Source organism: Salmo salar, chromosome ssa02 (genome assembly GCF_905237065.1).
Source record: "Salmo salar chromosome ssa02, Ssal_v3.1, whole genome shotgun sequence".
In the NCBI taxonomy this organism is placed as follows: domain Eukaryota; kingdom Metazoa; phylum Chordata; class Actinopteri; order Salmoniformes; family Salmonidae; genus Salmo; species Salmo salar.
Window position 1 is genome coordinate 82,969,468 of NC_059443.1, and position 11,674 is coordinate 82,981,141.

The following is an 11,674-nucleotide window of genomic DNA, read 5'->3' on the forward strand; positions in this document are numbered from 1 at the left end:
GGGTTGGAGAATCAACAGCTGTGATAGAACAGTTCTGATGGAGAAAGGGTTGGAGAATCAACAGCTGTGATAGAACAGTTCTGATGGAGAAAGGGTTGGAGAATCAACAGCTGTGATAGAACAGTTCTGATGGAGAAAGGGTTGAAGAATCAACAGCTGTGATAGAACAGTTCTGATGGAGAAAGGGTTGGAGAATCAACAGCTGTGATGGAACAGTTCTGATGGAGAAAGGGTTGGAGAATCAACAGCTGTGATGGAACAGTTCTGATGGAGAAAGGGTTGGAGAATCAACAGCTGTGATAGAATGAGGACAATATGGGTGTCGGTTCTGATGATATATATATTAGCCCCGTATTTAACTAGGCAAGTCGGTTAAGAACAATTCGTATTTACAATGGCCGCAAACATGGGCCAATTGTGAGCCGCCCTATGAGACTTCCGATCACGGCCGTTTGTGATACAGCAAGAGCCAAAATTACTGGCAGCGGCGGGATTCGAACCCGCGCCTCCGAAGAGACTGGAGCCTTAATCCAGCGCCTTAGACCGCTCGGCCACGCTACCGATGAACTTACATAGCTTAAATATGATTGAAGATAATGATATCCATCAAAATCGGATGTTTGCGGTTTTTATCAATTCCGCAGAGGGTGATAGTGTGTATATATATAAGAAGTGTGGAAAAACCTTACATTGAAATGATTTGTTATGACTGACAGAATCCTCTTTGCGTCACCCAATTCAGACAGCAGATGGCGAAGTGAGCAATTCTTACGTGACGTATAATCTAGTGGACGGGATGCTAAGAAGGGCAACACGGCTGCTTATTCATCCACCTCGATAGCTTGCTAGGCATGAAACCGACATTTTGAAGCTCTTTAGACCATTCTTGTGTATATTTGTCTCGGTGTTTTAAACACAATCATGTTAACGTATCAACTGCTTAATTTTAACATCATTTGCATGTTAAATGTGTTAACCCTGTTAAGATTGATACTGAGCCCGGCTCTAGGCTAGTCGCTAATGATAACCAGCTAATGCTAGCTAGCTAGCTAACTAATATCCCCGACCATGAGCTCACTCAGCTTCTTCTCCCCAGCTAAAGAAGAGGAGGTCTGCTGGAAACAGAAAGATGCTCTGGGGCTGAACATTGTCGTAAAAGAGGATGATATTACAGTGAAAGGAGAGGAAGAAGCTTTCAGAATTAAAAAGGAGGAAGGGGAGGCTATCACATTGAAAGAAGAGGAGGAGCATTTTGGAGTGGAGGGAGTAACGGCTGTCACAGTGGAAAAAGAGGTAGAAGCTTTCAGAATGAAAAAGGAGGAAGAGGAGGCTGTTATAGTGAAAGAAGAGAATGAAACTTTAGGAGTGGAAGAGGGGATAGAGGCTGTCACAGTGGAAGAGGAGGAGGTAGAAGCTTTCAGAATAAAAAAGGAGGAAGAGGCGGCTGTTAGAGTGAAAGAGGAACCTTTTTGGGAGGAAGAGGAGTCTATCTCAATAAAAGAGAAGGTAGAAGACGTTCTGGGAGTGAAAGAGGAGGAGACAGAAGATCTGATTAACACCAGTGAGTACTGTCTAAAAAAAACTCTGCAGTTATTGAACTAGGCTAATGTGTGCTTTTAAAGGGGCATTCTACTGAAGTTCTGCACTCTGATATATTGTTCAGTACTGTAGGAATTGTTAAAGGGGCAATCTGCGATTGGTATATATTTTTTTGAAACTTTTAAATGATTGATACTTTATTGTTCATTTACATCTAAATTCAATTAATTTAGTTTAGTCAGCGGGTAAACATCTTTCCACACTGGGAGCTGTCTCCCAAGCTGGCCTCACTCTCTCAGAGGAAGAGAACATTTATCATTTTTCTGGATAGGCCAGAAAATGTGACACGTTACTCCCTATGTAAATGTGGGGTGTGAAACCTGCCAGTTCAAGTCAGCTCCACTGAGAGAGTGGAAACAGAGAGCTGATAGATGGGGCTTTCTGCCATAATAAGGTACGGGAACTTATGAAATTCACTGAGCGCTTTGTACACCCAAAATGTCACTCGCAACCAGTCCACAACTTCACATCTCACAGTTTAAAAGCAGAGGAGAAGTCCAAGAAACTGATGACACATAAGAGAGAGTTGTAGCCATTGATTCTTGAAGAATATATCTCCTAAATGCCCAACGACCTTAGTTCAACGGTCATACCCCATCTGAACCCAAAATATACTGAGTGTACAAAACATTATGAACACCTGCTCAACTTTCATTTCCCATCAGAACCCAACAGCCTGTTTAACTCTGAGGGGTATACTATGTAGTGGGATAGAGGAGTTAGGGAGCTGACTTTGGTCAATTCTGAATTCAACTCACTGAATTCAACTCAGGATAAATGTTGAAGGTCTCTTACCTCTTAGCCATGTACATTTCTATGGCAAGAAATCCTTCATCTCTAACTTGCTCTGGGGCAGGCTAGTTGAGGACCAATCAGGGTGCAAGCTTACCCCACTTTATCCTGACTCAAGTGTTGTGTCTGAGCTGCGAGTTGAGGACCTATCAAATCGAATTCCCTACCATCTATGATTGCAATAAAAAGTAATAAGTTTACCATCTGTTTGATGTTCTCTTTAACACAGGAGAGAGACATGACTATCGTGGATCCTCTGGGGAGCCTCAACAACATCCTGATGCTGACGAGGCAGAGAAGAGTCTCTCCAGATCCAAACACCAGATGGTACAGCTTGGTCTGGTCTAGCATACAGCTTGCTCAATCGGGGTCTGGGCTGGGTTTCTGTAAAGCACTTTATGACAACAGTGACATCAGCATCCATAATGATATGTGTCTGTGTCCCCTCTTTATGGTCACCAGGACAACGCTAGCCCGCCCCTTTCCACCCTACCAGAGTCCCCGTGTCGTGCCTCTCCCGGTAGCGCCTTACTGCTGGGTATGAAGAGGTTGTCTGTGCTGCTGGTGGACTGCAGGAAAACAACGGGGCTGAGTGGAACTGTGAGAGGAGGAGAAGAGAAGAAAGGATCAGATTTGACACATCAAAGTAAGTGCTGTAGTTTAGTTTGAACAAATAAAATAGATCTGCCCACTAGTATCTGTTCCCAGTAGGGCTGTCCCCGACTAATACAAATCTTGGTCGATTAATTTTTTTAAGTGTATTTTTCCATATATATACACCATTCTGCCTTACTTATGTGGAATGCCAATTTATCTTACAATTTCTACTGATCTGCGTGCCAGTTATGGTTTTCATATGCACATTTTCGTGGAACATTTTAATTTCATTTATAATAACGACTTCATATCTCAAAATCATTGTCATGTGTTTAATCAAAATTCTATCTAAATGAAAATGATAAAAACCTAAAAAGTATCTTCTGTTTCCAACTATGTAAAAATAGCATACATAAAGCCAACAAATAAAAACATTGCAGCCTGCAGGTAGAAAATATCCTGATAAAAATAAATATCCTATAAATCACATTGACTATGCATGGCCTGTCTGCAACCAACTTGAAACATTGTATCAACTATTAACATGGTCCGGCCCGAAGCTTGTGCTAGCAAACTTGTAACATTGCATAATATATTCTGGATCCTCAGAGTTTCCCCTCACCAGTGAGCTCAGGACAGACAAACACAGCTGTAGGCTATTTGCGCAAGGGATAAGAAGCAGTGCTTGACTTGGGCAGGAGCTCACTGGAGCTGAGTAGCGACACCTCAAATGTTCCTCTAATAGAATATTAGCTCAGAAGTATAGTGGAGCTCCTGCACCTAAATATAAACAGTACCAGCACCAAAAAGGAGTACCGGAACCTATTTCAGTCCAAGTCAAGCACTGATGAGAAGTAGGTAGGCCCATTTTATGACGTTTCCTCTGGATCAGAGCATTACATGTTTCCCTTTCACGCTGAGTGGTTAATCAGAAGGGAGAGGGCTGTAAAGATTTTTCATATACATTGAGGAACTATTGTAATTCTCAATGGATGTAAAAACAGACTTTGTTTGCTTGCTGTTTTAGGTGAAGAAAACATTACGTTGAGAAGCTCCACAGGTCAATAGTGGTGGTGCGTTAAGCCAATCATAAATTCTGTCAAATTGGCGGGAGAGAGGTGAATTGTGCGTCTGGGCGCTGCATGGTTAATCTGACGTCTGCATTGACCATACAGCATTTACGCTGATACGGCCTCTTCAGAAGTCAGGGCATTCATACTTCTTGCGCTTTGTGAAGCAGTGCAGAGCTGTTGTCAAGGAAGTGAGTTTGTTTTTGTACAGGATGTACTGTTGACACCCTGTGGAATCCATAGGAATTGCATCAGGAAGCTATTTTACAATACAACCTTTCTCTTGCATTTCTAAGAGGATGGTCTTTCCAAAAAAAAAAAAAATATACAGTTTTTTTTCTTTGGATTTTCTCCTACCAGATCTATTGTGTTATATTCTCCTACATTATTTTAACATTTCTACAAACTTCAAAGTGCTTTCTTTCCAATGGTACCAATTATATGCATATCCTGGCTTCAGGGCCTGAGCTACTGGCAGTTTACTTTGGGCACGTCATTCAGGCAGGGAGTGGAGAAAAAAGGGGGCCTATCCCTAACGGCATGTGCGAGCACACTTGTCCGGTTCACCTAGCTGAGTTAAAAGCAAAATAATATAAAAAATAATAACTCAATATTCTATTTAAACTTTCTGTGTCTGTTTATTTACCAATTTTGATGTCATATATTGAATTTGGATTTACTTCCAAAGTCAATAATTGAAACCAACCTAATTGAATCTATGACATCCACATTCCATTGATGCCCTGCTAACCCCATATCAGATGTGGATGTGGAGATCAATAAGGATGTTAATAGAGCTAGATCAGATTTGATAAATTCCCTTACAACCCCTAAGAAGTAGATCAGATTTGGATTGGATTCGGATGTCATTTTGTTCAATAAGGATGTCTAGATGAAATAAGGATGTCAAAAATCTAGATCAGATTTGGATAAATTCCCTTACAACCCCTAAGAAGTAGATCGGATTGGATTCGGATGTCATTTTGTTCAATAAGGATGTCTAGATGAAATAAGGATATCATAAATCTAGATCAGATTAGGATGTCAAATAACAGCACAACAACATGTAAAGTTCAATAGGATTTTTATTAGCCTACAGTACTCTACAGCCACTCTGCTCTGAGGGATCTATATTAAACCTCATACAAAGACTTAATAGGAAGTTTCATCATGTGGACTTCATACATGTCTGTCTAACTAAACACTGTATTTGACAGGAGAGAGATCAGACTCTCACGCTGACAGTGGTAAGAGTCCTTCAGGGGATCCAGACCCAGCGACGTCCAAACCAGCAGGACGACACCACTGCTCCCAGTGTGGAAAGAGTTTTAACCATTTAGGGAACCTGAAAACGCACGGGAGGACACATACAGGAGAGAAGCCATACCACTGCTCCCTGTGTGGAAAGCGATTCACCCATTCAGGGAGCCTGAAAGCACATACGAAAATACACACAGGGGAGAAGCCTTATCACTGCTCTCAGTGCGGAAAGAGATTTATCCAGTTAGGGAACCTGGAATCACATGAGAGAACTCACACAGAAGTAAAGAGGCTTTTCCACTGTTCTCATTGTGAAAAGACTTTTAAGAATTTAGGGAACCTGAAAGTGCATGAGAAATGCCATACAGGGGGGAAGCTTTTCCGCTGCTCCCAGTGTGGAATGATATTTACCCAGTTTCGGCACCTGACAGACCATGAGGTAACACACACAGGGAAGATGCCTTACCACTGCTCCCAGTGTGGAAAGGCATATTTCACGTCACATGCACTTAGTCTTCATGAGAGAACACACACAGTGCTCCCGCCCTTATCTCATATTTTTGACTGAAAATGTGTTTTTGTTTATGCCACATTAAATCAAATTGTAGAAAGTATACTCAACATCAACAACAAAAATGTTACCCTCTGTTTCTACTTGAAAAACATGTTAAAACAATTATTTAACCTTAAATTCCTATTACTACCAAGTCAAATAAGAACTCCCAATAATATTTTTCCAATCAAGTTACAGAGCTCTACCAGGCGGTTGAGAAGTCAAGAGGCTCATACCTACAATGTCACATTTAGAATGACATTTTGCATAGTATTTTTACTGATCTAGATAATATCATATACATTACTTTAGGTATGCTTCAATGGCTTTTATACATAGTTAAGCATTGTTAAATGAGGACTGATCTCAAACGTGGAACAACGTATGGTAATATTCAGTTACATTTGAAATGTATGTGTTTTTCCAGGTGGTGTATACAGTAGTAGTCACACAAAATGGCTTTCTTGAATTTCAAATGGTCTAGGTTCTTCCACCACATTTCCCCCATCTTCAGACTACATTTTACGGTAATATATGACAAAGTGCCGTTTTTTTTTATGACTATTACAGACTTTGTTTTATAGGCCTATAGTCTGAATATTGATTAATTGACGCCATGGGGCATGAAATGTGGATACAACCACTTATGTTCCGTAGTAGTAGTAGTCTGTTAATCATGTCTGTCTCTAGTAGTAGCAGCTGTAGTAGTAGTAGCAGTAGCTGTAGTAGCAGTAGCTGTAGTAGTAGCTATGTGGTGTGTGCCATTTTAATCAATCCGGTTTTTAGTGAAGTAGGGAACAGGAGAGTCTAATAGCGGCCTGTTTGGTGTCACGGAGAGAGTGTTCAGTTTGTTCTCTGGTTGGAGGGAGCCAGTCTGTAAACTAGGAGTTCTTCAGGGATTTAACAAATGTCAGGCAGATCAGCTCATGTTCTGACATGAAGGCTTCCTGGTAGCTGGTGTACAGTTACGACCGGCCTAGAATTATTCTGCTGCAGGGCTCTCTTCTGGACACTCTCCAGCTTGAACGATCAGGGTTTGAGTGAGGTCAGGATGTGACCATGGTATGCTAGGGTGACAGACAGTGACAGCATACTTCAGAACTGGTCTTACACTGGTCTCTTGAATAATGTTTACATACTGCTTTACTCATCTCATATGTATATATTCTGTATTTTATTCTACTGTATTTTAGACAATGCCACTCCGACATTACTCGTCCTAATATTTATATATTTCTTAATTCAATTTTTTTTACTTTTAGATTTGTGTATATTTTTGTGAATTGTTAGATACTACTGTTTGGAGCTAGGAACACAAGCATTTCGCTACACCCACAGTAACATCTGCTAAATGTGTATGTGACCAATAACATCTGCTACAAAATGTGTATGTGACCAATAACATCTGCTTAACATGTGTATGGACCAATAAAATGTGATTTGATTTGATACGTAGCCGATGTAGATGCCCAGTTGGTCTGCTTTGGTTACAGGGGCCCTGGTCATGACATCAACCTGGCTGCTCCAGGCCAGGTCCTAATAATATATGCAGTGGATCTGACTTTTTAGGAACACCAGCACAAGTTAGATATCACTGTTGGAGCTAGGAACACAAACATGTTAGATATCAATGTTGGAGCTAGGAACACAAGCATGTTAGATATCACTGTTGGAGCTAGGAGCACAAACATGTTCGATATCACTGTTGGAGCTAGGAACATAAACATGTTAGATATCACAGATGGAGCTAGGAACACAAGCATGTTAGATATCACTGTTGGAGCTAGGAACATAAACATGTTAGATATCACTGTTGGAGCTAGGAACACAAGCATGTTAGATATCACTGATGGAGCTAGGAACACAAGCATGTTAGATATCACTGTTGGAGCTAGGAGCACAAACATGTTAGATATCACTGTTGGAGCTAGGAACATAAACATGTTAGATATCACTGTTGGAGCTAGGAACACAAACATGTTAGATATCACTGTTGGAGCTAGGAACACAAAGCATGCCGGGCGCGGCGCGTCAGCGTGCAGTCGGCCGGCCGTAGAGAGGCTACTAATATTGTCAGGAAGAAGAAGAAGAAGAAGAAGAAGAAGAAGAAGAAGAAAAAGACAAACACGACGAACACGACGAGGACGACGATGAGGACGATGGCGAGGTGTACGGCCCCGCCGAGCGCGAGGCAGCAGCCGGCGCCTCGCCGCGATCCCGATTTCAGCGCGGCTCAGGTCCTGGAACAGATAGCCTCCAGCGTCGACCGAGAAGACGAAGAAGACTTTTGCGATTCCGAAGAGGAGGACGTTTCGGAAGACGAAGACGGCGAGGAATACGACCCCGAACGTGACGCGGACGACTCGGCCTTGCGGTCGCGCTCCTCTTCTTCTTGTTCTTCTTCTTGTTCTTCGGAGGAGGAAGAGCGAGAGGGAGAGCGAGAGGGAGACACGGCCGCCGCCCGAGAGCGAGACAGAGAGCCAGAGCCAGAGGACACGGCGGCGGCGGCGGCGGCCTCTGCCCAAAGGGCCCGAAGGGAGACGTTGCTGTCAAAAAACGGCAAAATCAAATGGTCCTCCGAGGCCTATCGCGGCCCGGACCCGCCCCGCGCCGTCCGCCACCCCGGCCCCGCGGTGACGCCCGGCCCTACGGCCTACGCGGCGTCGCGCGCGCTCGACATCGAGTCCACCTTCCGGCTGTTTGTCACGCCCGGCGATAGAAAGGATCGTGGTGGACATGACCAATCTGCAGGGGGTGAGAAAATACGCCGACGGCTGGCGACCCATGGACTCGGTCGACCTGCGCGCCTACCTAGGGCTGCTGATCCTAGCGGGCGTCTACAGGTCCCGGGGCGAGGCCGCGGCCAGCCTGTGGGACGCGGAGAGCGGCAGGACCGTGTTCCGAGCCACCATGCCGCTCAAGGTCTTTCACAAGTACTCGAGGCTGCTGCGATTCGACGACCGCCGGTCGAGACCCGCGAGACTCGCCGCCGACAGACTGGCGGCCATAAGAGAGGTCTGGGACCTGTGGGAGGAGCGGCTGCCGGCCCTCTACAACCCGGGGCCCGACTTGACGGTGGACGAACAACTGGTCCCGATCAGAGGTACCGTCTGCGTGTGTGTGTGTGTGTGTGTGTGTGTGTGTGTGCGTGTGTGTGTGTGTGCGTCTGCTGTGAGTGTCTGTGCGTATCTGCTGTGAGTGTCTGTGCGTATCTGTGCGTGTACTATAGAGAGGTAGCGTCGGCGTGTAACATAAACGCCGTGCGTGCGCCCCCGATGATGAGCCAGCGGTAGTATAGAGGGGCAGCGGCATCGGCATCATCGTCGGCAACAGCGGTATCGGCAGCGTTGGCGTGTAACATAAACGCCGTGCGTGCGCCCCCGATGATGAGCCAGCGGTAGTATAGAGGGGTAGCGGCATCATCGTCAGCAACAGCATCATCATCGTCAGCAACAGCGGCGTCGTCAGCAACAGCAGCAGTAGCATCAGCAGCAGTAGCATCAGCAGCACGACGCTGCTAATCTCCTTCCTCTCAACCCGGGGTCTGACTTGACGGTGGACCAACAACTGGTCCCGTTCAGAGGTACCGTCTGTGTATCTGTGTATCTGTGTATCTGTGTATCTGTGTATCTGTGTAGTATAGAGAGGTAGCGTCAGCGGTAGCATCGGCGGCGTGTAACATAAACGCCGTTCGACCCCCCCAATGATGAGCCAGCGGTAGTATAGAGGGGTAGCGGCATCATCATCATCATCAACATCATCATCATCAGCAGCAGCAGCAGCATCAGCGTCAGCATGACGCTGCTTGATGAGCCAGCGGTAGTATAGAGAGTTAGCGTCAGCATCAGTGACTCCGCCGCCGCCGCCGCCGCCGCCTCCTCTAATCTCCTTCCTCTCCCTCTCCCGAAAGGGCGCTGTCCTTTCCGACAGTACATCCCCAGCAAGCCGGCCAAATACGGAATCAAGTCGTGGGTGGCCTGCGACGCCAAGTCCAGCTACGCTTGGAAGATGCAAGTCTACACCGGTAAGGCGGCCGGCGGAGCCCCCGAGAAGAACCCGGGCGCCCGCGTCGTCCTCGATCTCACGCAGGGGCTGCCCGCCGGTCACAACGTCACCTGCGACAATTTCTTCACCTCCTACGAACTCGGCCAGCGGCTCCTCGAGAGGAACCTCACCATGGTCGGCACGGTGCGAAAGAACAAGCCCGAGCTCCCTCCCGCGCTGCTCCAGTCAAAGGGCAGACAGGTCTCGTCCTCCAGGTTCGCCTTCACGCCCACCGCCACTCTGGTGTCCTACCTGGCAAAGAGAAATAAGAACGTGCTGCTCCTGAGCACGCTGCACGCGGAGGCCGACGTCAGCGATCGCCGCGACCGGAAGCCGGCCCTCATCCTAGACTACAACCGCAACAAGGGCGGCGTGGACAACCTAGACAAGGTGGTCGGCACCTACAGCTGCAGACGGATGACCGCCCGCTGGCCCCTGGTCATCTTCCACAACATCCTCGACGTGTCCTCCTACAACGCCTTTGTCATATGGCGAGAGATCAAGCCCGACTGGATGCCTCGGAAGCGGAACAAGAGGAGGGTGTTCCTGGAGCAGCTGGGAAAGGCGCTTGTCAAGCCCTTGATACAAAGAAGGCAGCGTCTCCCCCGCACCGAAGCCGCGTCCGCGCTCGTCAAAGTCCTGCAGAGTGCCGACCGCGACGCCGCTCCTCCGCCGGCCCGGGAGCGCGCCGCCGGCCCGGACGCCGCTGGCCCGGCCGCCGCCCCGCTGGTGGCCAGTAAGAGGAAGAGGTGTCAGCTTTGCCCGCCCAAGAAGGACGCCAAGACACACACGGCGTGCTGCAGGTGGAAGAAATACATCTGCAAAGGCTGTTCGCACGCCTACTGTCACACTTGTGCCCTCTGGGCCTTTAGCCGAGACGGGACAGGGTGACCCGCCCGGGGACACGGGGAGTAGGCAGAATGGGAGGACAACGGGAGGGTTATGAGCCACCTCCCATATTTCCGTCAAAAAGGCACAATTGTTCCATTTCTACACGTCCCTCTATATTTCCCACCATGTATGTTGTTGACGAACACGTCGTGTTCCCTACTCTCGAGTCACTACACACCGTGGTTCGATTCCAGACTGTATCACAACCGGCCGTGATTGTGAATAAGAGTTGGCTCTTAACTGACTTGACTAGTTAAATAAAGGTCACAGAAATAAAAGCTGCGTATTGCACGTTTTACTTGGCGGATTTCTAGCTTCAATATTATCTGCTAAAGAGAGGGATGTGACCACTAGAATGTGATTAGATGTATATTAGTATGCCTATAGTAGAACAGTCAAAGGTTTTACACTAGCAGTAATGATATAGGGCAAAGAGTCCCAATAATAGTGTTGGCATGGAGAATTGTCACTACGTAGCGAAGAAAAACATTGCATGCCAACTGACTTTGAAAGTCCCATATTGCAGTGCTGCTGAGAGACTCATGCAGAGAGGAAAACTTTACCGTGGAGCACGGAGGCCATCTACTGGTTAAATGCGGGTACTGCCAACGTGTGAGCACGTCATAGTGGCTCCCTATTGGTATTTGATCTTCAGCCCAGCGTTTCCCAAACTCGGTCCTCGGGTCCCCAAGTGGTGCACGTTGTGCTTTTTGAGAATCCAACTGCTTTTGGAATGTAACATGCTAGAGTCTGTCAATTACTTTGTGAAAATCGCCATTCCATTATTCCTGTCCCATGTGACCGTTGAAGACGGGTCACAATCCTTGGTGGCAAAAACTCCATGTATTGATCAGATAATTACAACGTG

General features: G+C 46.5%; 1 protein-coding gene, 1 non-coding gene and 1 pseudogene across 2 annotated transcripts; 2 read left to right on the forward strand and 1 right to left on the reverse strand.

Annotated features, from left to right (window-relative positions):
• Positions 1-479: 479 nt before the first annotated feature.
• trnal-aag (transfer RNA leucine (anticodon AAG)) lies at positions 480-561 on the reverse strand. The gene has a single exon. It is a non-coding gene; the product is annotated as a tRNA-Leu (tRNA).
• Positions 562-795: 234 nt separating this feature from the next.
• Positions 796-7,115, forward strand: LOC106564491 (zinc finger and SCAN domain-containing protein 21-like). The gene is made up of 4 exons (XM_045711071.1): positions 796-1,561; positions 2,621-2,718; positions 2,854-3,037; positions 5,276-7,115. Exons 1-4 carry the CDS (start codon positions 1,069-1,071, stop codon positions 5,884-5,886), a joined length of 1,386 nt encoding a protein of 461 aa, XP_045567027.1. The 5' UTR covers positions 796-1,068; the 3' UTR covers positions 5,887-7,115.
• Positions 7,116-8,030: 915 nt separating this feature from the next.
• On the forward strand, positions 8,031-10,806 carry LOC106573952 (piggyBac transposable element-derived protein 4-like; annotated as a pseudogene).
• The last annotated feature ends 868 nt before the right edge of the window (positions 10,807-11,674 follow it).

What these genes read in the sequence shown, in the direction of transcription:
- LOC106564491 (XM_045711071.1), top strand. Translation starts at nt 1,069, where the DNA reads ATGAGCTCACTCAGCTTCTTCTCCCCAGCTAAAGAAGAGGAGGTCTGC. An exon ending in CCAGATCCAAACACCAGATG is followed by an intron (nt 2,719 to 2,853) that starts GTACAGCTTGGT and finishes TATGGTCACCAG; the next exon opens with GACAACGCTAGCCCGCCCCT. An exon ending in ATCAGATTTGACACATCAAA is followed by an intron (nt 3,038 to 5,275) that starts GTAAGTGCTGTA and finishes TGTATTTGACAG; the next exon opens with GAGAGAGATCAGACTCTCAC.